The sequence below is a fragment of the Anguilla anguilla genome, chromosome 11, assembly GCF_013347855.1.
Source record: "Anguilla anguilla isolate fAngAng1 chromosome 11, fAngAng1.pri, whole genome shotgun sequence".
Classification (NCBI taxonomy): Eukaryota; Metazoa; Chordata; class Actinopteri; order Anguilliformes; family Anguillidae; genus Anguilla; species Anguilla anguilla.
Window position 1 is genome coordinate 35,276,590 of NC_049211.1, and position 27,337 is coordinate 35,303,926.

General features: G+C 42.3%; 1 protein-coding gene across 3 annotated transcripts in view; it reads right to left on the minus strand.

Moving 5' to 3' along the window:
• Positions 1–3,242: 3,242 nt before the first annotated feature.
• The window catches only part of LOC118208381 (homeobox protein Hox-B3-like), a 79,297-nt gene continuing 55,202 nt past the window's right edge, over positions 3,243–27,337 (minus strand). For 2 of the 3 annotated variants that reach the window (XM_035382999.1, XM_035382998.1), the window contains 3 exons: positions 11,277–11,422; positions 10,728–11,040; positions 3,243–3,997 (listed from right to left, as the gene is read on the minus strand). In XM_035382999.1, the coding sequence (XP_035238890.1) occupies positions 3,333–3,997; positions 10,728–10,782 (720 nt within the window). In that variant the 5' untranslated portion in view covers positions 10,783–11,040; positions 11,277–11,422 and the 3' untranslated portion in view covers positions 3,243–3,332. Of the gene's footprint in view, positions 3,998–10,727; positions 11,041–11,276; positions 11,903–27,337 lie in introns of those variants that run through there. The other variant, XM_035383000.1, reaches the window with a different exon arrangement.

Sequence of the window (27,337 nt, forward strand, 5' to 3'; positions counted from 1 at the left end):
TACAGCTGTTGGTCAGCAGCCGTAAATCGAATTTCGTCTAAAGATTTGATTTAATTCCGGGAATGGAACTCTAATTCATTTAAAATGAACTGAGAGAGAGAGAGAGAGAGGGGGGGGGGAAGGGGGGGGGGGGGGGGGGGGGGCGGGGGTTATTAACATTCAGGATGTGGAATCAGGAGTGGAAAGAGGGTTCACGAGGTAACTAAACAGAGATGCCTCACCATTTATTTGGAAATGCGCTTTTAATACAGGAAGTAATAAATGTTCTAAATACAGTGAAAACAATATATCTGTTTAATGTTTTATTGCCGAGAAGCAATTATGTTTCCATTAGCTCATTCAGCATTAATCCCTGAGGTGTCCACCGTTCTCTTCTGTACCGGAAACTAAGCCCGATTTCTTTTTCCTTTCCAGACTTAATTTCGTTAATAATCACACTTTCTTGTTCACTGCATTTAAACAATTTCAGGGGAAATGCAGGCTAATGTATTAAACAAAAAAAGTTGAATAATGAACTGAAAATCGAAAAATGAATGCTTCTTTTTTATATTTATAGATTGTTATCCAAAGGCTATGAAATGAAACAACCACGTAAGCAGACATAAGAAATGCGCAGTACGTTCACTTTGGCCTGAGCCCAATCCCATCATGTAAGCCTATTTAATATTTTGCGGCGACTGAATGTATTAGGTATTGTTAGGAAATGGCATTACAAATTCTCACCAGAATCTATTCAGGCGGGAAAATTGGTGCTAACCTACTGACGCCCAGGCCTTCTCTACTTCGACTCGCTCGGATAGGGAGAGGTTTTCAAGTAGCGCCCTCCTAGCCGTTCTGTCACCGCGCCCAGCACGTTGAAAGCTTGTGGTTGGACCGCGAGAAGAAGCGCCCTGTCCGAATGATTAATGTCAGGAAGGAGGAGGGAGGAGGGGGGGAGGAGAGGAGAGGAGAGGGCGCGGGAAGCGGATGTGCCTTACACTATAAAATACTGACTAGACTGTTCCAGAGAAATAGCCTCGGCTATGTTGTGAATATCAGTTCTGTTTTATTTCAGTTGGGCTGGAATTTTCTGTGTGTGCTTTCATCATGGAGCCCATGAATTAAAAAGGTAAGCAAATATATTAAATTTTAAACTTAAATTTTTTTAAACTGCAATATCCTGTGGACAAAAAAGTTACTACATGACTATTCTTGCTGTTCAATAAAGTGAGAACAAGATTACATTTGGGAGAGAATAAAAATGGCACTGTGGTTAGGAGAAGACTACAATGAAAATGTGTTTTGGCATGGATTAAATCAAAAAGTCCTCTTGAGGGAAAGTGGTAGCCGGAGTCAATGCAAAGAGAAAATCCCCAGACCAATCCAGTGCCATGCCGCAGTAATCTCCCCCCTTTAGACATCTAGGTGGTGTTGATAGAATCGTGGACTATCGTGAAAAAGGCGTAGGAAGATATAACAGAAAAATTACTGATATTAACTAAATTAGGTGATTGTTTTTGGCAGTTGTAAACCTTATAAATGTAGTGGGCCTATAATGTGCCATTAAGCATATCATACTCTGTCTTCCCCTCTCTCTCTCTCTCTCTCTCCATATATATATATATATATATATATATATATATATATATATATATATATATATATACTGTATCTATATGTGTGTGTGTGTGTGTGCATTGAACCAAAGCACTTTTTAAGGTTTTAATCTTCAACCAGAATAAAGACCAAAGATTGACTTTGGAAGCGAAGTCAAACACACATTTGATTTTTTTTTTCAAACACACATAATTGGTTTTAATAATAATTAAACACACAAGAAGCTGTTTTCATTTGCAATTAGAGTTCATTATGTTAACTGGAGATGAAAAACCAAACATGGCCAAGCAATCTGTATCTACGTTTTTATCATTTAATAATACATTAAAATGTATAATTCTAAATATTAGTCTATTGTCTCAAAAGGACAAAATATGGTTTTTATTCAATATGAACATTTCTTATTTAATGCATCACAAAACATTGACAATCATTAAGAAACCAAGCATTTGAAATAAGAATCTCCCCAATTAGTACCAATATCTGTCTGAATGAAGCCTATTTGTATTACACTCTGAATGCTTAATGCATTTACACAACCTACTGTAAGAAACCCTGTTTACTTATTTTTAAAATACAGTGCAGTATGTATGGCTATTACACCCCAGTAAATACTCCACATGCTTTTCACACCTCAGTGCATAAATAATGAGGCAATTATCTTTTAGTTCTGGAAATATGAAATTATAATATTTACATGACATGAAAGATGGGAAGTGTTTCCATGAATAGTTCTACTAAATATTCTGGTGGAACACCTGTTACCCCAGTCTGCTGCAAACTCATACCTCCAAATGCTTCTCAGTATATTGTAGCTAACATGCATTATGTGTCAATTGCCTTCAGTTTGCCTTTTTGAAAACAAGAACCAAGGCTTGCATGAGCAAATGTTGTCTTGTAGTCTTACGCTTGTGTGATACGTGCCTCTATTTCTCCTCTCTATCTGTGCAAATACGAATCTACTGGAGGCTCAGGTAAATAAAAAAGACCCGGGTTTGATAAATCAACCTGTTGAAGGGGGCAACTACTGTTACCAAAAAACCAAAAAAAAAGCCCTCTGATACTTTGAATAATATGAGCCGATAAGATTTTAACTGGGAAGCTTGTCCGTCAGAATGCACACGGAAAGTATTTTGTTAATGTTCAATATCTGCTATTTCACCTGATAAGGCCTACAAACTCCATGAGCCTTTTCAGACGGTAGGCTGCCTCGGTGGAGAGCATCAGTTAGTACATACTGCATGTAGTGTTTCAAAGGTGTGATGGTCTTTTGTGAAGAGAGGATGTGTGTTTGGAAAGAATTTGGGCTGTACAGGTGTGTCCTTACATGTTTGTGTGCGTGTGTGTGTGCATGTGTGTGTGTGTGTATGTGTGCGTGCGTGTATGTGTGCGTGTATGTGTGCGTGCGTGTATGTGTATGTGTATGTGTGCGTGTGTGTGTATATGTGTGTGTGTGTGTATGTATGTGTGCGTGCATGTATGTGTGCGTGTGTGTGTGTGTGTGTATGTGTGTGTGTGTATATGTGTATGTGTGTGTGTATATGTGTATGTGTGTGTGTATATGTGTATGTGCGTGTGTGTATGTGTGTATATGTGTATGTGTGTGTGTGTATGTGTGCGTGCGTGTATGTGTGCGTGTCTGTGTGCGTGTGTGTGCGTGTGTGTGTGTGTGTTTATGTGTGTGTGCATGTGTGTGTTCTTCACCCCCACAGGTCCCGAGGAGATGCCTGACTACTTCAGTGTGCACCGAAGTCACAGAAGGAGGACACCTGCGTGTCGCGGGGCCCCAGGGCCCGTCTGACGTGGCCGGGGACCGCACAGCCGTAGTCCAGAACGGCGAAAGGGGGGTCAGGGACGCCCAGTCCAGCCGCGGGCTCCGCGCTCACGTGGCCGTGACCGCCTGCTCCGGGGTCGGGCCAATCGTACGCCTGCGCCACGGACGACAGGAGGCCCGCCCCCTGCCGGTCCGCGGAGGCGTACGCCGCCAGTCCGTAGGCGCCTCTGGAAGACTCGAAGGCGGGAGGGAAGAGGGGCGCGGCGTAGCCGGCAGAGGGGCCGGGGCCGGGGCCTGGGCCGGGGCTGGAGCTGCGGGACGGCCCCTGCGGCGAATCGGCCTCCGCCCTGGCCCTCCCCCTCCCCCTCTGATCCTTCTTGTACTTCATCCGCCGGTTCTGGAACCAGATCTTGATCTGGCGCCCCGACAGCTTCAGGGAGGAGGCCATTTCCTGCCGCCGCGGGCGACACAGGTAGCGGCTGAAGTGGAACTCCTTCTCCAGCTCCACCAGCTGGGAGCTGGTGAAGGTGGTGCGGGCGCGCTTCGGCGCCGGGCCACGCCCACCGCCTCCGGCGCCGCCGCCGCCCGGGGGGCTGGTCTCGCCCCCGCTGCTGCTGGCCGACTCACCTGGGAGGAGAGAGAGAGCGAGAGAGCGAGAGAGGGACAGACAGACAGGGTGGGGTGGTGAAAGACATGTTCATGACACACAGGGCCACTGAAAAACCCTGGACTCATCAGCGCAGTCAGGTCATTTCCACAGGCTCCAATGCAAAACATTTATGAGGTCATTATGAACAAGGATCATTCATCATACTGCATCTTCACCATGTCAGTTACCCATGACCTGAATTTTACTGTTTGCTGGATGTGTGTCTACATCCATACATTACTCATACTTGTGAGCCATGGCTGATCGATTAAAACCTTTTCCTGGCTTGCTGGGTACCTAAACACAATCAGCAGATTAAGGAATAAATGGTGTCTGAAATAAAAAAGCATTCACTTAGGGAACAAAAGAATGAACAGTAGACTTCTGTACACATTTCACCAGCTGATCTGGACTGCATCTGCTAAACGTATATTTTTGTTAAACAAATCTGATTTTGCGTAAAAGCTGCTCTGCTTTTCCATTGCAACTTTATTGCCTGTCTTTTGCATTAAACCAAAGCCATAAATCTTCTGAAAAATGCACACTTTATTTTTTGTGTAATAAATTTTTTGGTTTGCCAACGGGCCTTCCCTTCAGCAGCGATGGCAAGATATGGAAATGACTACTGCCCCAACACAAGAGACAGTCAGCCTTACTACTGCCCCAACACAAGAGACCCGGCCCGACTACTCCCCCAACACAAGAGACAGTTGGCCTGACTACTGCCCCAACACAGACAGCTGTATGGGTGACAAATTAAAGGAAAAACCTGAATAAATGAGTGGAAAAACGTAACGAACGTGGATACTTCCATGCAGGTGTGCAGCATGATACAATTAAGCAGTTAACATCCTATCATGCTCTGTCGCATGTATAAAATGCTGAGCAGGCCCAGTTGACCTAGTATTTCAGTAGGAACATTGACTAAAGTGACACCTACATTCAGATCTATGGGAAAGACATCAGTAAATAGGATTAAAAATTGTGGTTGAAAGTGAACATTAGTGCGATATGTAAGGAAAAACAGAAGAGCAACTCTTTCTCAGGTGACTGAGCATGTCAATGCAGGACGTTATCACACTGTCAGCATGAACAGTCTGTCGACAACTACATATAAAGGGATATTACAGTGGGGTTGCAGTACATAAACCCCTCATTACAAAGACGAATGCACATTTGAGAGTTCAGTGGTGCGAAAACCACAGGTACTGGTCTACAGAGATGTGGAAAAAGGTGATACGGTCAGATGAGTCATCCTTCACCATATTCTCGACAAGTGGGCGAGTGCATGTGTGGCATCCACCAAGAGAACGGTACAGGCCTGAATGCTTGACCCCTACAGTGAGGGGGTGCTGTGGTTATGTCATTGCATGGGGGCATTTTCCTGGCATGTTTTGGGTCCACTTGTCCCCTTAGAGGGAAGGGTCACTGCAAATCAATACAAAGTTATTCTGAGTGATCACTTTTATCCTATGATGAAACATTTCTATCCTGGTGGCAGTGGTCACTTTCAGGATGACAATGCCCATCCATAGGACAGGAGGGGTCACTGAATGGTTTGGTGAGTATGAAAATAATGTTAATCATATGTTTATGACCTTCGAAGTCACCAGATCTTCAACCAACTGAACACCTATGGGAGATTTTGGACTGACGTGTTAGCACTCTTGGAATCTTATGCCAAGGCACATTGAAGCTGTTCTGGTGACTCATGGTAGCCTAACACCTTACTAAGACATTTTATGTTGGTTATTCCTTTAATTTAAATGTACATATTGTGGCATTTGGTCTGTCGGACAGGCATACATATATACTGTATATATATGCTTCACATTTGGATCAAAATTTGAAAAATATGGATTTGCTGCACTGCTTGACCTTTTGATCCTAAAAGGTCATTTATTTACTGACCACTTTTCACAAACAAATGGCTTATTTCACTGCTAGCAATGCTATCAATATGTTGCCGTGAACAATCATTTTGTCATGCTTTGGTATGTTTTTTGTCCAGCGATGAGTAAACCTGTTCGGTCTCGGGAAGAGGAACGGCCAAGAAATGATCAGCTGTGTCGGACATGTTGGAAAATAGTTCAGGGAACCTCAGCAGGGGGACGATTTGTCCCGCTCTGCTTAAAAACACATTTTTCACAGTAGCTGCAGAAAGAGAGAAGCAGACCTGCTGGTGAATGCCCGGCCATTACAAACATTTGCCGAGTCCTAATTCCTTCTGCAGGCTGGAATTTCGTAGCACACGTTTATATTTGTTTTTCCAAATGGATTTTCCTCATTTAGCACATATTTCTTCCAGGGTAAAACCAGCCGTTGCTGTTTAAGGACCAAGAAAATATCCAGAATACTCTTTGTATTCCATCAACCTGGGGGAAGCTATACACTGAACCGGGGTAATAAAGTAACATGATGTAAGAGAGATGTGCATTTTACCTCTCTCCCCCTCTCTCAGTCTGTCTCTGCCTCTCTTTCTCTCTCATAATGTCCAGAATATAACCTGCACGGAGAAATCAGACCCTACCCAGCAGTGTAAATCAATTTAAAATCTGTTTAAAACTGACCCCCTTAAACTCTAAATCTGACCCTATCTAGCTGTTTAAAACTGACCCCCTTAAACTGTAGATCTGACCCTATGTAGCTGTTTAAAACTGACCCCCTTAAACTCTGAATCTGACCCTATCTAGCAGTTTAAAACTGACCTTATGTAGCTGTTTAAGATGGACCCTATACAACTGTGTAAAACTGACCCTATCCAGCTGTGTAAAACTGACCCTGTCCAGTTGTGTAAAACTGACCCTGTCCAGTTGTGTAAAACTGACCCTGTTCAGTTGTGTAGGCTAAATCTGACCCTGTTCGGCATAAGCGTTGCCATGGGTGCCAGGCACCAATGACCAACGTAGACATGCCCATATATAGTCATATTGTGGGTTGAACACTGATATGATGAATACATATGTTATGGACCATTTCCAACTACCTTCTAATGCTAATTCGCTCTTTAAAATGTTTTAGAGACACTGTATAACCCGTCTGCTCCCCATTCTATCGCCCAAATCCATTTCCATGGAATCATGCAGTGCGTTTTCAAGCACCAATCAGATACGCCACCCATACTTTACTAATTAGTAATTCAAATTCTGTGACAAATACACTAACTAGCATGTAGCTGGATCATCGAGTCCAGCTGTTTAAAGTGACCCTGTCCAGCTGTTTTTAACTGACCCAGTCCACTTGAGTAAAAGTGACCCAGTTGAATTGTGTAAAACTCACCCTGTCCAGATGTTTAAACTGACTCTGTCCAGCTGTTTAAACTGACTCTGTCCAGCTATTTAAATGGATCCTGTCCAATTGTTTAAAGTGGCCCTGTCCAGCTGTTTAAATGGACCCTGCCCAGCTGTTTAAACAGACCCTGTCCAGTTGTGTAAAACTGTCCTTGTCCAGCTGTTCGAACTGACCCTGTCCAGCTGTTTAAATGGACTCTGTCCAACTGTTTTAATTGACCCCGTCCACCTGTGTAAAAGTGACCCAGTTCAATTGTGTAAAACTGGCCTTGCCCAGCTGTTTAAATTGACTCTGTCCAGCTGTTTAAACTGACCCTGTCTAGCTGTTTTAATTGACCCCATCCAGCTGTTTAAACTGACCCCATCCAGCTGGTTAAACAGACCCTGTCCAGCTGTGTAAAAATGACCCAGTTCAATTGTGTAAAACTGATCCTATTGAGCTTATAAACTGACCCTGTCCAGCTGTTTAAACTGACCTAATCCAGCTGGTTAAAGTGACCCTGTCCAGCTGTGTAAAACTGACCTTATCTAGCAGTGTAAAATTGACCCAATGCAGATGCGTAAAACTGACCCTAATTCCTAACTCTTACTGAAATCAGTGAGCAGACAAAAACACCTACAAAAGTGGCCTGGCCTATTTAGCCATGGAAGTACATTAAGCTATCAATTAGGTATTTTCCCCATATTTAGGGTTATGGTTTGAATAAATAGGGCTACACACCTGCACTTGGATGAACACACGTCTCCTAAAAGACACGTGAGCACCAGTTCAGCACCTGCATAGCTTTCGGCTAAAGAGAAGTCATTCTGCCTTCTGGACCATCCTGGACATGCACTTTTATCTATCTTTTATATTCCGCTCAACTGAAAATACAAAATGGAGAATACTTATGTGGCAGAACGCACATAATACTGAACAAACTCTCCAGAACTTGTCAAGAGGTTGGAGAGATATTCAATCTTCATATGGTATGACCATTGGGACTGTGACTCTGTTGAGCTGCATTTAAGAAAGGTAAAACCGCAAATATTGTGATGTTCATTACACCAAAATATCAGCACAATACAACACAAAAGGCCCGGCAGCAATAGAGGCATCGCCACGTCACAGCCTCTGGCTGTTAATCTATATCTATCAGTTTAGGAGACGCGTTTTTATATCTCTGTGACAAGCAGCTTTCAGCCTGATATTAAACTGAAGACAAATTGATCTCTATTACAGCTGGATACAGACCCGAGCCTCGTTCCTCCTAAAGTATTTCTGAATATGTGTCAGCAGCTCCTTTAAATTTCTCACACGCAGTGCGCACACACACACACACGCACACACACACACACACACACAATTTTGGTTTATTCCCCTTTTGGTTTGCGGCTACATTGATGCACTGCCCTTTAAAAGATTATTAAAAGAAAATAAGTTAAGTAATAGATGAAGACGCGCATCTTTATTAAATGAGGCGGGGAGGGAAGCACTGAGCTAATGGCCTCTTTGCTTCATGCAGCAGTTTGGTGAGCACTAATTTGTCTGCGCCACGTTGAGAGCGGCTGACGTTTAAAACAGAGCACGAGGCAGGAAAGACTGCGCAAAATTAAAAAGCACAAGCGCCAGGGACTGCATCAGTTGGGTTTGCGCGCGTGTGGGCGTACGTGTGTGTCAGCTAGCTGGCGCTGCGGTTGGGGTTTGGGAGGGGAGGTGTGTGTGGGGGGGGGGGGGGGGGGGGGGGGGGAGGGGGGGTAATTAGCAACTCGTTGGCCTTATTCTGTCCTTCAGATCATACATGGATCGCTAAAGTAAAAGATGATAACAGGCGTGCTCATGAGACACTGAGCGGGAGGGGAACAGGCCGACCACTCACAAATCAAACTGAGGAAAACTCCACCCCCCCCCTCCCCCTCACACACACACACGTTGAGTAAAGATAAAACCAGTCTATGTTCTGTTTTCATGACAAACACAGTGTGTGTGTGTGGGTGTAGGTGGTTATGTAGGTGGTTGTGCGTGTGGGGGGGTGTTGGTACACTCCCTCTCCACCATTGTGAACCTAAGCAAAGTTTTTGCAAGCGCTCCATTCCACACCCGTGTGTGCTCCAGTCCACAGTTTTAGTGCTACCCACTCAGCCTGTCCTGGTATACAGCTCACTGAATCCTCCCAGCTCAGACTAACTCAAGATTATCTGAGGACATGTCAAACTGTAGCTACACAGAAACCCTGTCTTCCTGCATATTCAGTACTACATATCCCTAACTTGTATATCTAAAATGAAGCAGTCTTCATATTTCAAAACTTTCATCTTTACACATCATTGCAACTATTTGTTGAGCATTTAAAAAACAATTCAGTTCCCGTCCTCCCTTGCATCAACTACAAAAAACAGTTTTCAGCTCCTTGACAGACAGCTGAACCTCTGTCAGTGCCCTAGCACAGCTTGTGCTCCACTGGACGGTGCGCGCTGAAAGTATTTACCATCCTGTGATCAGGTCTTGGGTTTGTCCCACACCTAATGCGCTTGACTTCTGTCCAAGACCGTAAGCGTCTCCTGACAACGACTGATCAACAGCTCACCATGCAATATTTTCCCATTCATTTATTCTCTTATCAATAACCAGGTGATTAGTGGAAAGGGTCGTCATGGCGATCGGGAGTGAGCAGGTGTTACTTATTGGATGATGACACGTTTGCAGCATGCTTTAGCACTGAGATGCCAGTCTCTGCGGAGAGTGGACAGACAATGCAGAGGACACAGCCTATGGATTGTGAACAATTATCTACTGTAGGAGAAGGGATGTTACAAGCAATGCACTGTACTGCATATATTGCAATTTCCTCACACTGATATAATACCAGCTCAAATCTACCAATAGAAAACTGCTATAAGAACAAATCAAACAAAAGCAACTTTGCCTGAATAACTGATCATCTGAATAACTTCAATGTGAGTTCTCCATGCCAAACTCAAAATAAATGTTTAATATCCATATTTGTAGCTGAGCGCAACCATAACTAACCACACTTCAGCTATACGTTGTTCTCTCAGGTTAATTTCGTTTCTTAACACGCTTGTCTGATTAAAGCTACTTTTGCAAAAGCCTCCACATTCCAAAATAATGTAACAAATAGTACAATAATAAGAAGAATAAGAATATTAATAATAAAGTCTATTGTAAAAAAAAATAGGCCCCACTTGTTTTTTGTTTAATAACTTTTGCCACACCAAAAATGTGCTTACACTATCCTTCCTTAGATATAACAATTAAACAAAGCAGTCTTGAAATAAAAAACAATGGATATACCTACAACCACACTACTTTGCGTTATAGCTATTCATCATTTATTTGTTAAGTCGTGAGATACATTATTGCATACTCCGTTCACAACGCCGAGCTCCTGCCAGCCAGAGTCCTATCAAAACTTACCTGATTCAGTGAAGCTGTGGGCTCTCCTTTTCTGGATCTGTCGCGTCTCCTTCATCCATGGAAAGATTTGCTTGGATAACTGGCCGCCTGAAGAGCACCTGCTTGTGCCGTCGGCGTTGGTTGAGCCAGTGGTTCTACACGACTGGTCCAAAGTGCTCCGGAACGGATTTATCCGGATCGAGGAGCGGCGGACGCCGGGAAAAGACGTGACTGGACGCTGGCAGAGTAGTTCTCGAAATTCATGGATGTAGTCTCCACTTGATCCCACGCATTTCTTGGCTTCGATGTCTTTGTCGAATATGTAATTGTCATCCTGCAGGTAACATGGGATAAACTGGTTGTCCATAGAAGTTGGATGTAGTTGCTGTAAGTCTAAACTAGATGGTTCCTGGCACGTATAACCCAAAAACGGCCTTTCATTTTCGTAAAATGTTACTTTTTGCATAGCAGATGATAAGTTATTCACAGAGTAAACTTAAGATTTTTTTTTTGTATTCGCTTCTGGCAACAGACTAGAAACATTTAATATTATGCCAACAAGAGTGGAACCTTGTGGTCACGTGGGGCTGTGCTCCAATAGCCAGGCGCACCGAAGGATGCTGGAGATACAAGCCGTCCCGGAGTCAAGTGAATGGAGAGCCGTGGTCCTTCCACGACACACCAGTCCGCTCTGCGACGAGCAAAAACTTTTCAGCCTGCAGAAACGAACAAATTAAAACATGAAGAGATCCTTCACCTTAAAGTCAGCAGCACGGACAGAGGGATAGATTGGGGCCGAAAGGGAGAGAGAAGAGAGAGAGAGAGAGGACAGTGTGCACGCGCGTAATCATTCATCAGGGGGAACTCGCGTTTATCTTGCCTCTAATTTTCCGTTTGCACTAAGGACAGAGATGCGGTTAAAAAGCTGAACGGAAATTCCTGGAATTTGAAAAAATAGTAACTTCTATTTTTTTTGAGGAAGGCTATGGTATGTTATTTTAAAAACAAATCGACGTAATGTAGCTATTGTTTTTATAGCTGGGTTGCATAGCTACATTGTATGTTTGCCCAAAATATTCTTAAAAATCAGGTTTCAAAATCCAAAAGATTCAATATAACTGTAGCGGGTTGTCTAAGCGCTCGGTTCAATGATTAAAACCTGATGTATTATTTAAAAAAGAAAATACCTTTGTGAGTTGAATTTGTTAATGTTCCGTGCATGCTTGGCAACAAAAAAACGAACGGTTTCGTTTAATATTTTTTTGGGTGTAAATTAAAAGCGTGCTCGTATTTTTAGTTAAATGTATCCTTAGTGTGCGGTGAAACTGCGCATTACGCAAATTACCACTTTTTTATTTTGAATTAAACGATTTAACTAGAATCAAAGGGAGTGGTCAAACAAAGGAGTTTTGACAATCATTACCATACACAGACAAAGAGAACATCACAAAAGAGCTCGTCTCTGCACGAGCAAATCACGAATTTTGAGCCACAAACTGTGTGTTCTCCAAGTAATCGCTGAAGAGTCGCATTTGGATGTGCCATTTCATCATCGTGTTATATACGCGGTATAGAACGAATTTTCGATAGCAACAAAAATGTATAATAGCCAGGATTATCTACAAAGGTTGTCAGACAAAGAGAGGGTGTAAACTTAGGCACAAACGGATTGAAACATATCTGTTTTATCTCAGCCCCCGCATCTAAAACTTCACTGAATTAATTAACGTTTGATGACTTGACACGGAGCAATTTTAAATTTTATCGTTGTATTTTAACGATGTAAAACTAAAATTGTGTGCAGTTCGCCACCGTAGAGTCAATGCCTAACATGTACCATACTGTAAGTGGACGGTCCCAATTACAACCAATACTATAATTCATAGGCTACCCTATGAAAGAACACTCCACGCTTCCAGCGCCCACGAGGTCACCTTTAGATATGATATATGTGCGATGAGTTAGCATATTTCAAAACAGATAAATACCCTCAACCTCTAAAACAAAAAATAGACTCGATGTGTACATATTTGTACATATCGGCAATAATCTAAGATATTATAAAATGTTATGCTTGAGGAGGGAAATCAATAAATGAACGCAAACGAAGCAGGGTCCGATTTTTGAATGAAGTTGGTGAAAGCAATTGTAGCTGAGTTGTTTTGAAAGCCCTCCATGTTTGTCTCTTTGTGTGATGGATGGCGCGCGGAGGAATGTAAACCCGAGTCGACCCTGCGTCTCCTCCAGATATAATCTCTATTTCATTTACTCTCCTGGTGCTGCCGAGAGGAGAGCTTCAAGCAAAAGCTGGATGAAGGGCTGAGGCCCGGCATGGCTATTTCACCACAGCCGGAAAATTTAGCCAATGAAGCCACGTACAGGATTGTCTAAAAACCGGTCGCAAAGACAAAAAAAAAGTACATAGTGCATAAAATAATTATGCTATGACTATGCCAAATGATTGTTGAAGTCAATTCAAGCGAATGGAATTTAACACAATTTACATAACGTATTTCAAAGTGTGAATCAAACAAACGAAATATAGGTGGCATGTTAGGTGATATAGCACTGTCAAAAAAGATTCTCGCCGAAAAAAGCTACTTCAGAATGCCAACATAAAACATAAACATAAAAAACAACCTATTTATTGACAGTTTCGCGCGTGAAACAAATGTACCTAGTCACTGAGATGGTTCCCTCTTTCTTTGTAATTACACTGTAATGGCCTGCACATAATGTGTTATTTTTACACGCAGCAGAACAGATGCGTACCAAAGTCACGATTGTATAGACAATTCATTCAGCGTCCATTAAGGAAAATATTAAGAAGACCATCGTTCCCTGACTCCTTCCAGTTGTAGTCTGGAAATCAATCTCATTTTAAAAACGATTTGTTATTTAGAGTTCAGTGAATTGCTGTCACAAAGCTTGTCACATAGAAGCGTTCAGTATGCATATTACAAGTCCAGCTTCATCCTAGATCCAAAGCCATTAACATGAAATATTACTGTGTTCGAGTGTGCACTGAATGCGAGCAAAGCGCTAGTTAGGTAAGTATCTAAGTACATAATGGACGAACGAGCAAATTGGTTTAAATTCTTATGTTATAGCTATGCACCATACATGCTCTGCACCTTTAAAAACAAAACCCTTGGTTGTTGATGTTCTTGTTCATTGTTTACTAAACTGCCAGCGGCGTCGAAAGCAATCTGAGACAGAGCCCCGAGACAACGTCCTTCATTAATTTTGATATATATATATATATATATATATATATATATATATATATATCAATATATGTTCAGAATTTTACCGGATTATAGAGGGGCGATGGCGATGACCCTTCTACTACACACACACAGCCAACACACACACACACACACACACACACACACACACACCCACGCACGCACGCACGCACACACACACTACCGCAATGAGAGCTGAAAGCCAGACGAGGAGACATGCAAACACTATCACCGTTATTACTCCTTTTATTAATACCAGTGAGGTATTACTGAGAATCTCTTATTAAGAACATGAGGTAGCCTTACTTAGAAAACTTAATAATGTTAAGTTTTCTGTGGAGGCTGTAATAATTATGCGTAATAAAAATTATTAGTTTTAATATAAATGGGAATGCTCCTTGGCAACCGTACTTGCTTCCAAATAGTTGGCCTATTTATCTTCATTCTAAAGAAATACTTGCAAGTCAATGTTTCACTTCTCAATTATTGTCTAATGAAATAAGCTTAGTTTAGATAGTATTATAATTTTGTTAGCATTCACGTGTATCCGTACAGAAATGCAAGGTTTAGAAAAATTAATTCGCTTTATTTCATTCCCCCCCCCCTCTCTATGCTTACCCTCCCTTGCTTGAAATTGAAAAAGCGTTTCTTGATAGTCGGGCTGGTAGAGCAAGACCATATTTTAGCCCCGCCGCCAGCATGCTGCAATTCCAAGTGAACTCTGTTTGAACCGCGGTGGTAGCAATAAATCATTTTCCCTTCTCTCACAAAAGCGCGGCGCTCGCACTGGGTGTCAAACCTCTTAGAATTCCTACTTACCGTCGACGCTTTCGGAGATGCGGACAAAACAGCCGCAGAAAACATCGATAAACCTCAGATACCTCTTACACAGAAACACTAATAGGCAATGTGCATAATATTGTCCAGCTTCAGAATGTTATTTGAACGCTAAGAATATCAATGCCAGTATTTAGTCTGTATTTTTAAGGGCGTGTAACATTGAGGTAACCAACAGGAATACATTTTGCAAAATTGCTTTGAGGAAACCGGGTTTAGATGCGCGAAGTAGGCGTCGTGGCGAAATAAGATAACTTATGGACAAGCTTCTTTCTTTTAATTTTACAAATAAAACATGCGAGAGAGAGATAGGGAGAGAGACGGGGTGGGAGAGACTGACGTTTAATGCACGCTATTTTCCTAAATTTCCTGGCGGGATTGTACTACGAACAGCTCGATAATAACGCCCATGGTAACTGTTCCGGCCCAGCCTGTCGTATTTGGCCAACGTCTAGACGAAACCTAACTATTCTCACCGAAGGCATTAACAATCTGTTAATGTTTTTTAGGGGACGGCGCAGGAGAGAGTGAAGGGGAGAGTGCCCGAAAAAGGATGTTAATGGGCAGAAGCATAGCTGCCGCTTATAAGGATGCATACAAATGGTTCTGTCCCGGCAGAGCTGAGACAAGATTTATGGCTTCATTGCCGTTTATCGCTGTAAACAACGCCGAGAAAAAAACGCACTTGAGCCCCAAGCGGCGTCCTAGCAGCATCACAGAGGTAACACAGCAATGTCGCAAGTTTAGAACTTCGACGTGCATGTGTGCGTGCGTGTTTGTCTGCCTCTGCGTGTTTGTTTTACCTGCAAGTGAAGTTGTTCACGCTGTTCATTATACGGGCCCACCGCGATCGCTGGATGCGGACGAAAAATCTACCAGATACCAGCTAGGGTAGGGAGAACACAGGCCTAATTTTCCGGCCCGTGTTTTGGTTTGAAATTTAAGTTTTTATTTATTTATTTATTTGGTTATTTGAGTCCTATATCCTAAAGAGCCGAACATGTACACATAAATAGCGCATTTCCGCGTAGGCCTACATCTGTGCAGCAGCGAAACACTTAGGCCTAACTTTCACAAAGCCAAAATAGGCTGGACAAGTTCAGTTTGTTTGTTCTTGTATAGTTATGTGGGACACTTCCAGCGCAGAAGTTTTCCATTGAGAAGCACATTACCTTTTAATTATTTATTTATTTATTTATTTATTTATTTTTTCACAAAATAATGTCAGGTAGCCTATTATGCTAATAGGCCCAGGCCAATAGCCCTTTTAGGAAAGACAACATTGACACATTAAATGTTTTGAGGAACCCAGTGAAATTAATATGGTTAAAGGTTGTGCCAAACTGCATTTTAAAATTATTCATGCTAATAGTGCTACTTCAGATTTCACCGCAAAGGATAAATAGCGGATATTGGACCAAATAATGTTGCCCTTTCAGGATCTGGTGGGTGATGCTGAACTTGTTGACTGTACTATCTAGCCGTCGGCCAAGTGCGGGGTGTTGGCAATAATTCTGGAAATGCATTGAAGATTATTCGACTCGAAATGAATTTAAGTTCGAAAGCTTCGAATTTTTAATGTTATATAGCCTACCGTATACCTAATAGGCCCTACTTGCAGTAGTACTCGTATTTACACGAATATTTTAAAAACATTAAAAAACGACCAGTCCTTCAAAAAAAAAAAAAAAAAAAAATAGTTGGCCTGCGTCTTAGTTATAGTTCATAGTTGCCACGGGGTTTAGCAGTGCTGGCACTTCGGTAAACTTTTTATTTGCTCAATATGAGCAGTGGAACTTGTTTACAGCAGCTCAGCCATGTTTTTCTTTCCAAGCTCGTGGGCTACGCAGAGGTCGCTGTTGATATAACCACAGGCATATGCAGCACAGTAGCTTATACCTAGTATCTGTAACCCGCAGTCTTATAAATCTGAAATTGATTTCCCCTGTTTTCTGTACAATCATAAAACGGCGGAGCAAACTCTACCGGAATTTAACGTAAATGTCTTGAACAATCCAGCTCTAGTATACAGTTTAAAAGAATGTCGTTAATTCATTGTCAGGGTGCGTTTTCTTTGTTTATATGACTGACTGGATATGAACATAAACCGGTTTTTTTCTGGATATGAACATTAACCGCAAGACGTGTAGTAGGCCTACCCGGTATCAAGGGTGGTTAGAAACACGAGAGTATACTAGACTGGTGCTGCATCATAGCGAACAAGTGCTCTCGATTCGATCACCACAATTAAATATAGGTGGGTTCTTTTACTGGGAAGTTCATATTTTTCACAAATATCTATTTGTGGGCAGTTGGGTAGAAAACGACAAATTTTATGCAATACAATATGAACGTATAAGCACTGTGTAATTATTTCACATTTACCGAAAATGGTTTATTCCAGTAGCTACGTTTCGTTTTTACTGACCACATTGGGTCAATAACCATTTAAAGACCGAGTTCTTTATGGTTTATTGCCTTGACTTGCATGATGGGTTATTTTAATTTTATAATTTATAAACGATAATATAATTTACGGTTAAAAAACTGATTTAATGCAAATTCTTTCTAAGACAAAACGGCGTGTATGGATTTAATCCGCTACCAAGCCTCAGTTGTGGCCCATAACGTAGTTATTTTCTGGAAAACTGCCACGTTTTGTCAGCTGAACTGATTTCCATACATTTTTATTCTAGTGAGAGCAGACAATCACGCAGGGGCTGTGCCGTGCCTGGTGACCTAAAGTTGACCTCAGATTTGTTCGGTACTGGGACGCAGACATCATGGCCAGGATTAAGCGAATCCAGCGAATTTCAACAATGGCTCCAAAGTGTTTATTGTTGCTTGTAACACTGGTCTTAGGAATGCAAGAGATACTTAAAACTGCACCCTGTCTTCACATCTGCTTCAAAACAATTTACATGATATTTTAGCTCATAATTTTGTATTCCTACCTTCGTAAATATAATATATATAAATTCCATACATTGGACTTAAATGGGGGCATTGTTCAATGTGTAGTTTCTTCTTGTATATGAGTAAAATAAAGTAAGGAGCTATTTTTCTCTCTTACTTGGAATTCTTTATTTATATCGGTGGGTACTGGCTCAGTGATGTTGCTTAAATAACAACAAAAAAGTTATTAAAATTCTTACTCACTTGGCAGAGTGGATAGATCTCTAGGTTTCAGTCTGAGTTTTGACTTGCTGGTCACAGCAGTGTTTTTGGGTTCAATAACTAGGCAGTAGCAGTGTTGTAATAGCGCTTTGGGGAATTCTTGATTTGCTTCAAAGAGGGGCTGTTTCTGGTTCAAAGTTAGTAATTAGAGCTGATCAGAAGCAGCCTGTAACCTCTGAAAAATACTCTTTAATCAAAGATCTCCCAGGACCAATTTGCACAAGTGGCTTACATCAGGAATTACATGAGTGATTTTTTCCCCCAGCTGTGCTTCTGAGGAACTTGGAAGCTGAATTTGAGTTATATTGTAAGGAATTCCAATTAGTGTGTGTGTGTGTGTGAGAGAGAGAGAGTGTGTGTGTGTGTGTTTGTGTATAAGATAAGGTTGGAGTTCTTACAGTCATTTGTATTTTGCTGGAAGAAAGAGTGTCATTAAAACATGAATAAACGGTGAGGTAGGCTACGTGGATAACCCTCCTCTCCCGGTTCTTGGGTCTGAACCGGTTGATGATTATAGAGTGAAAATAAATAGCAGTGGCTCTCTGGGGCCTGGGTTGGTAGGACACTGCAGGGAGGGGGCAGGCCTGTGCTTATGATTCACTGCTAGGAGAAGTGGGGGCGTAGAGCAAAACATACAGAATTTAAAAAAAAAGTCTTTATTCTGAGGGCTGCTGACCTGCAGAAACCCAAGCGAGGCTTTCATGCTGTATGCTGTGACATTTATATAAATATGAACACAACTGACATTTTAAAAAGTTTTTTCTACTTGTTAAATATGCAGCGGGTGATGTTAAAGTATGAAATAAGGGGATATTCAACGGATTTCAAACCTAAATAGATTTTATAAGATACCGCTTTTTTACCAACCGAATTAGCTGAATGATAACAAGTCACCATTCTGCACAATAATGAGTTGCTCTTAAAATAAACCAGCTACACATTTTCTCTCTTTGAAGTAAATCCAAAGACATTTCCAAATCAAGCGTACTGTCATCTGAAACAATCATTTGACTTGAATTGAATTTATACAGTTAGACTTTCTTCTCTGGTACTTTGTTTAATGTTTAATACAGTAAATACAACTTGATTATTAACTGCTGTGATTATGTCAATTGAGATGAATCATAAACTCCCTGAAAAGCATAGTTTAACCTTTTATGTTATTGGCAATTACATAATAGGGGAGAGTATAAATGTAACACATTTTTGGATATAAGTTATTATATGTATTTACAATAAATAAAATCATACATCAGTTTAAGCAGTCATTTGTCCTTGTCCAAAGTTAGAATGGTTTCCTGAGTCAATATTAGTGGGAATTGTTTGCTAGATGACCAAAAAATCTCCCCATCTGTATAAGTGTAACAGCTCTTACAATTATGCCGCCTCTGAACTACTATAACAAACAACATGCTTTTTTGCTGTTATATTTTTACCAAATGAGAAAGCGAGATGTTATATTTAATATCTGTTGAAGAAATTAATTGTGCTCATCAACGTGTCTGACTTTTTAAGTTAGTTCAGTGTTTAATGTTAAGTGTGTTCAGCTTGTTTGTTCGCTGCGTTGACATAACATCATCTTCTGGATGCTCAGTGATTAATGGAAAAGAAACAGCCACCTGGTCGCATTCATTTATTACAAACACACCAGACTAGCTTCTATAGTAGGCTGTTTGCTTTGAAAAAGCATACCTGGGTGTTAAGAAACCAATGTGTTTCCTTGATTAACATTAGCATGTGCAGACAAAAAAAAAAAAAAAACCCCATACACTCATTATAGGATATTTCATTTGCTGTTACAATTATTTCACCCCTGTGTTACAAGCTGTTTGAAGTAAAATTTCATCGTGCCAGGCTACGTGAGCAAAATCCAAAAAACTGTGACATTTCTACCAATTCTCCCTATATATCCAACCGAGATAATTCTACTGGACATTTAAGATTTAGAAGAGCTTTAGCTGGAAATAGATAGGCAATAATGCACAACCTGCAGGGACTGCGGCACAGCCCCATTGCCTTTTAAAGGCTTTTATAGAACCCGCACAGCATTGCTCAATGGTCTCGTACAGCCTCACCATCCCCACATACGCTACTTACAAAATGATATGAAATGATATCTTCAAATGCGTTTGCTAGCCGAAGCACTACCTTCCCAGTCTCCCCGCTTATACTTCCTCCTGCACTTAACTTAACGCTGCATGTTTATGCATTTGCCACTTATAGATAAGTATTCACGGCTACTATCTGGCGTTACCCTAATGACTTGGCATCAGCATTCTGTTGCCTAAACCTGTGTTTATGTGTATAATTCACTCTGGATTACAGCGTCTGCCAAATGGGGAGTTGCTGCAGGCTGCTAGCGAGACTGCAGCTCAAGTACTCGTTTCATACAAAGCGGCAAAACCGTACTAGGTTTTTAGGGAGTGCATTCACCGAGAGCTGTTTCGCATTTGGTCCACGTTCAGTCTCAGCTGTTACATTTTCCTTACCTTTGACCACGGAACTTAATTTGTTACCAGTTTTGATATTGTGGCAGCGGATTAAAAAAGTCGATTTTTAATTAAATTCATTTTTTGGTTAATTTGTTCAAATTGACACGGCCTAGGAAAAAAAAAAAAATCCAAAGAAAAATGTACTTGGAATTTAAATGAAATTACAGCAAGGTGGTTGATCACAGAGAAATATAGCAATTATTTTACCTTTTTGTCACAACAATGCAATTTTGACGCTCCCCCCCCAGACGAAAAACAAAAAAAAAACAGAGTGTGTAACTAATGATGGAACGTAATGGCTTTCATTGGTAGAGGGAATCAGCTCCTTTTCATAACTTTGGAAGAAACAGCAGTATTCAGCGAAGGCTTGGATGATAATTCTGCTCTCTTCTGATGTATTGTGGGCCCCCCAAACACATAGTTTTAATTGCTGATTTAATCAAACTATTAGGGAGAGTGATTAAATTTCTATTATAGCCTATATTTATTTATTTAACTTTGACTGTTTTCCTTTTGCAATGGAATGGTGTGATAAAGAAGCCAGATACTTGGGAGGTGGAATTCATGGCACATTTACGGTCAATTACTGTAAATTATTTGATGTATTAGGCTTGAGGTTTTCTAACACATTTTTAATTACTGGATTTAATCAAATGATTAGAAAGAACTATTGGATTTCTATTATGGAATATGCATTCATCTGTTTTCCTTTACTTGTAAAATGAGCACTGTTAAACACAAACGTATGCATACACAAAAGTTTTTCTTTGTCTGCCACACGTATGCACATCTGCACAGATGAATCAGAAACCAAGTCACCTGACACTTGTGTGGTCATTCACAGATAATGTGTGATGTTTGCTGTAGCTTTATTTGTATGGAAATTTTAAAGCTGATTTTTAAAGCAGTCCATGTCAAAAATCAATACTTTTTTTTCACCTTGAACACAATGGAAACATCTTCATAAATTGAGAATATTCCTGCTTCTGTATGCTTCTTCAATGTGTCAGTTGTGCAATGGACATAGATTCCTCTAAGGTGGTTTATATTTTAAAATAAAATATACTTTCTCTTAAATGCTCCACAACTTGTGCCACAATGCATGTCAGAACAAGGGTTCAGTTTCAGTCAGGGGTGTTTTAAACCTTCTGACTGACTCATTTAAAATGTGTTTTATAAACTCTGTTCTGATTGAATAATTCAAGAATGTAACTCTGCTTATGCGTTTGTCCATCCTGATTGGGCTACAAGACCTTCAGGTAAACTGATAAAGGTTTTACTACTACTACTATTTCAAACTTGCCAGTTTTGTGAAGGGTCACCCAATCAGCAGGTGAGTCCACTTGATGTAACCATAGGTTTTTCATTCTAGCTGCAGTGATGCTTCTCTAACCATTTAAAAAGCATCATTTGTAAGTCACTTTGACTGACAGTGTCTGTTAAATGCCTGAATTGCAATTTTGCTTGGGCTTGATTCAGCCTGACCGCACGGCAGTTCATCTCTTTAACTTTTGACTAGCGAAACAGGGGCACGAGAGAGCCTCTCAAGCTGGGACAGGGAGCGGACGCCTCCCTCTCTTCGCCCCGCCTCCTGGAGCAGAAGCGCAGGTGCGGTCGGCTGCATTCAGGCCTCGGGTAAGAGAAGCGGGACCGTGAAGGTGAAAGGGTGCACCGCCCCACACCCCGAAAACCTCCGCCCCAAACACCAGGCTAGAAAAGGAAAGCGTGTTTTTTTTTTAAAAAAAGAAAAGGAAAAAAACAACCACAGAAAATCCCGAAACGCACAAAAAGGGTTCCCCCTGTCGCGCTGTGAGCCATTACCGAACGAGAGAGCCTCGGGTTCGGAGGTGAGCGAACGGTAAATCGCGGGCGATCGGGGCACGTTGGGGGACGGGGGCGGGGGAAGTCTGCGCTGCTGCGCGGCTGGAAGGCAGACGGGGACGGGGGCCGGGCTCACCTGGTTTACGGTCGCGGCGCTTACTCATGTTTATGGGGGAGCGTGCTGTTTTACGAGCGGGTCTGACACTTACTGTAGGAGCGATTACGGGCTCCTGACGACCGGGGCGAGTGAAATACGCTCCCCGAGAGGCAGCGCCTTGTGCAGGAAACGTGAAAGAGCTTAGCGGCTGCAGCGGATCTCCCTGCCCAAAGCTTAGCGGCTGTAGCGGGCCTCCCTGCCCAAAGCTTAGCGACTGTAGCGGGCCCCCCTGCCCAAAGCTTAGCGGTAGTAGCAGGCCTCCCTGCCCAAAGCTTAGCGGCTGTAGCAGGCCCCCCTGCCCAAAGCTTAGCGGTAGTAGCGGGCTTCCCTGCCCAAAGCTTAGCGGCTGTAGCAGGCCCCCCTGCCCAAAGCTTAGCAGCAGTAGCGGATCTCCCTGCCCAAAGCTTAGCGGCAGTAGCAGGGAGTTCCCCCTTTGCAATGACGGTGTTTCTCTGCATGTTAAAATTCTCAGTGTTCATTCAAATCTATCTTGAGCGCGTTTGTTTCCTCTGAGTAAAATGTACTCCATCAGAGTTTATTTAGGAGTGTGCATTTCACTGTAAATGTGGGTTTAAAGTGGTGCATGGGTGGGGCTCATGGTCTGGTATCAGATCTGGGCTGTGCTAGTGCCAGCTGTGGCTGGCAGCGCCTCAGGGCATTGTCTGGAGATGGGAGAGAATCAGTCGGCCAGCACCACAGTGTCCCGGATGTGGATCTCTACCATAGAACATCTACGTCATGTGCTCAGTGGCCAGCCAATCAGAAGGATCCAAGCATCTTGCCACACCCAACAGAGGGCCAACCGCACCCCCCTCCACCTCTGACTGGTCTGGACTCCCAGTGCCCGCGTGGCCACCTGTTTTAACACTGTTCCTAATCCTCAAGAGACAAAAAAATCTGCCCCCTGAAAGAAGAACAAAGCTCTACTGCCTGAGGTACAGAGAACTTCCTGCTCTCCATACTTGCTGTGTCCTTCGCCACAACTAACAGTCGACTAAAAACAACAACAACAACAACAACAACAAAAAATTCTGGCAGGGTCAAGTATCATTGTGCTCTTGTTCAGGTCAGGTGACATGGCTCCAGCTCATTTAAACTCTCTCCTTTCATCGGGTTCGTAACATGAGCTACGTACAACGTTCTGTCTTTATCACGGGAGTTCAATGAAAGTGCAGCATCCATTAGAGCACCCTCCCAGGTTCGACGTGCCGGTGCGTTACAGCAGAACTGCTGTGCTGTGTGCCGAACACGTCATGACGCAGGCACCAATCCGCATTCAAACAGCTCTGTCAGTGACTGTCTGCTGACGTATCCCGCGTAAGCGGTGATACCAAAAAAATGCATTCCACTACCACCAACTGACCCCCCCCCCTACTGTAGGATCAGGAAATTCCTGTACTAATTGAGTCCTTTAATTAAATTTTACTGCGGAAAGAGGAAATGTACTGGGCCGTTCTATCCCTGTTGGCCTGCTTTGTTCCCTCTCTTCCAATACCATGGGCGATCTCCAATATCACAGCAGATGCTATTTACTTGCTCGTTTTTTCTGTCGGTTCACATCTAGCCCCCTTATGATGATTTGCACAGTTCTCTTTGCTGTATCTATAACTTGAATTAGAGCTGCTGCTGAGTTTATACACAGTAATGGTTAAATAAAGCATTTTTCGACATCAGTATTCTCAGACAAATGTAATTATGCGTTCATCTACCGAGCAATCATTGGTAAACTGCCCTCCTACTTAGGCACACTTCAATTATCTATAAACACTGTTTACACTTCAATCACAACCTTATGTCCCATTCAAATGTCCCACGTCAAGATTTCTGGAGAAAAGGCCTCTTGGTCACTTTGCTCCCTGATCTTGGAACAATCTGCAGTCTACTGCTTGATATTCCAATGCCATAGTCTGTGTCTGTATGACCTTTTCAGTCTGGTCAGTGTACTGGGCTGTAGTTCACGGACCCAGGACTCAGTTTGAGGACTGCTGTACGTGTGCTGTCTGAGGTCCCAGCTGTTCAGAATGGACCACAACATTAAATTCATTTAGCTGGCCCTCTTATCCCGAGCTACTGACGTACAGTTTAGCAGAAACACAAGCGCAGTCACCTCATTACTATGAGCAACTGTGCTGACATAACACGCCCTGGCTAACAATCCCAGATGGGTGCGCAGCTATTAAATACAGCACTATTAAAGGACCGGGTAACTACATCAGCCAATAGCGAAAGTACAGATTCTCAGCGCACGCACTGCATCCGCGACAAGCCCTTAGACGTGAAAAATAAACACACTAATGATTAAAACTTCCATAACCTGTATCCCTGCACGTGCAACCAATAATATGGTGAGTGGCCGTGGTTACAGGCATTTGCTTTGCAAATAATTAATAATCTAACGGTGCGGGGTGTGGCGATTTAAGAAATGTGAGGGGAAGAGCCATCCTTGGGGAGTGGGAGGGAAGGGAGGAAGAAGTTACGCAATCAGTGAAATTTAAGGGTGGAGGGGTGGAGCCCCGAGACAAGGACGCACGAGACGAGGCCGATAAGAAACAAACACGGACGAGCGCATGCGTGACCGCGCACAGACACTCACACATACACGCATCTGCACATACACACACGCACATGCATGACCACGCACAGACACTCACACATACACGCATCTGCACATACACACACGGATGTAAAAACACCAACGTGCAAATGCACTCTTGCAGGCGTGTACATGTGAAAGCACGCAGGCGCAGTATGCACACGTTCTCCGTTACACGTGCACATTCACTCATTCTCACGCAGGCCCATACACTGATTCGCACGCGCGCACACACACACACACACAGAACAGACACTGAACACCTATTCCTGGGGGATGAGAGCGAGGAGCACAGCCGCCCTTAGACCAGTGCTCTCTCTCTCCCTGGGGAGCAGCCGGGTGTGGGCGACCCCTGGTTCACCCCGGGGCCTCTCTCCTCCAATCAGCACGCGCACTCCGCCGCATGCTAAAAACGCCACCACCTTCGCCTGCTGCAGCCAACGAGCCGCGATGCACCTGCGAAACACGCCTGCCCCCCTCGTTTAACCCCGCTGCTCAGACTTGCCCCAGCAACCGCTGTGAAAAGACCTTCCGGAACATTCTACGCGGCACCCCTGTCTTGAGGTGCAGGTTTTGGGTGGAGATGTGACACGATGGCGGGTTTGTGAACCACTTCTATAATCTAAGATTTAGCTTGGAGGAGTTTAACTGTCTGTTACATTTACCTGGAGCCACCGATGTATAGGTAACATAACAATTCAACAGTGCAAGCATCTGAGCAAGCAAGTGTGCGTGCCAAACAAGCCGCTTGCCACTGAAGGCTAGAGACAGAGGGATGCTGTTTCTATCACACCTCATCTCCCCTCACCTCCCTCCATAAATAATTAGCACATTCAATCCGCTGTAGTTTTTCCCACAAGTGGTTCCTAATAGTGCTTGATGACTGCTATGCTATTGTATATTATTTTTCCTACTTTCTCTTGCTCTTTGAGAAGAGCACCCCCCCCCCCCCCCCCCCCCCCCCCACACACAAACCCAACCCCCAGGCCCCAAATAGATTGTCTCCTATATATTTATTGGATTATTATTAAGAACCCTTATGTTATATGAGGAGGTTGCTACTCATTGCTTAATTGAAAAGGTATGTTTGCATCAGTGTATGCTATGCAGGAAATGTATTGACAAGGTAAAGGGTCAAAGACAACATATGTTCAAATGTTGCACTTTGAAAAAATATATTTCTATTAATTACATGTCTATTAATTAGTTAATGAATACATCATTTAATTACGGTTTTATTAAAATTTATGTCCCCAAAATTAAATTTTTATGGCTTAAAATTCATTTTCTTATTATTGTCCCTGGTCCCTATTACACTTTATCGATCTTAATTATAACATATAAGCTTTTTAATTAATATTCTTCCTTGGGCGAATTACGCGCCAACTGCAGTACACAATAAACTCTAATAATTTATCGTTTATAATTTTTTTGTTTTTTTTCTTCTTAAAGTGATAAATAAAAACTTTCATGAATATGTATTTTAGGGCATTTAAGAAATGTTTTCCCTTCATGATGAATTTTACCCCCCTCCAAAACGTGAAACAACTTAATAGATAGATATTAACATGAACGCGAAATACTTACTTTTCCATCAAATCTATGCAAAGCAACCTGGGTGTTATCAACGACTCCCCGCAGAATACAGGCTAGACAGTTTGAAATGCGTAATTGCTGTGAATTACAGCAGTATGAAGTTCGTTGTAACCACCGAGGAATTGTCATGTTTGCTAAAAAAATGTCGTTTAATAGCACGCATGTAGTAGCATTCCAGAGTTGCCTAATGCCGACGAATTTTGTTTACTGCAGAAAGAAATACAGTTTAAACACGCATGCTATAATGCAGTACAAATGTAAAGCAAATTTTCAGTGGGATGCAAGCGATATTCGACAATATTAAGAATGCTGTGGTCGGTGAAACGAATAAAAAAGTCTACCTTTTGCGAAAAAGTAACTATTGCACTGCGCTTCAAAACTAATGACATGGCCCTACAGGTCAGGCGCTGTTTACAACAAGAATATCATAGGCTATTGAGACTGAATAGACATTCAGCTGCCCATGAACTGCCTGTGATTACAATTACACCTTTTTCTCGTCATAGCCTACATTTTAAGATACTCAGTCCATCCATCTGAGATTACGAAAAAACGTAACAACTATTTAAATGACATAACCGAAGATGTTGGGAATTTTGTCCAGATTTATTTATTTATTTTATTTTTTGGCGATACCAATCCACCTGATTCTGCCAAACATGGCGTAGTAAAAACGGAATCTGCCTCGCTATCATTACGCGAGCAGGCCA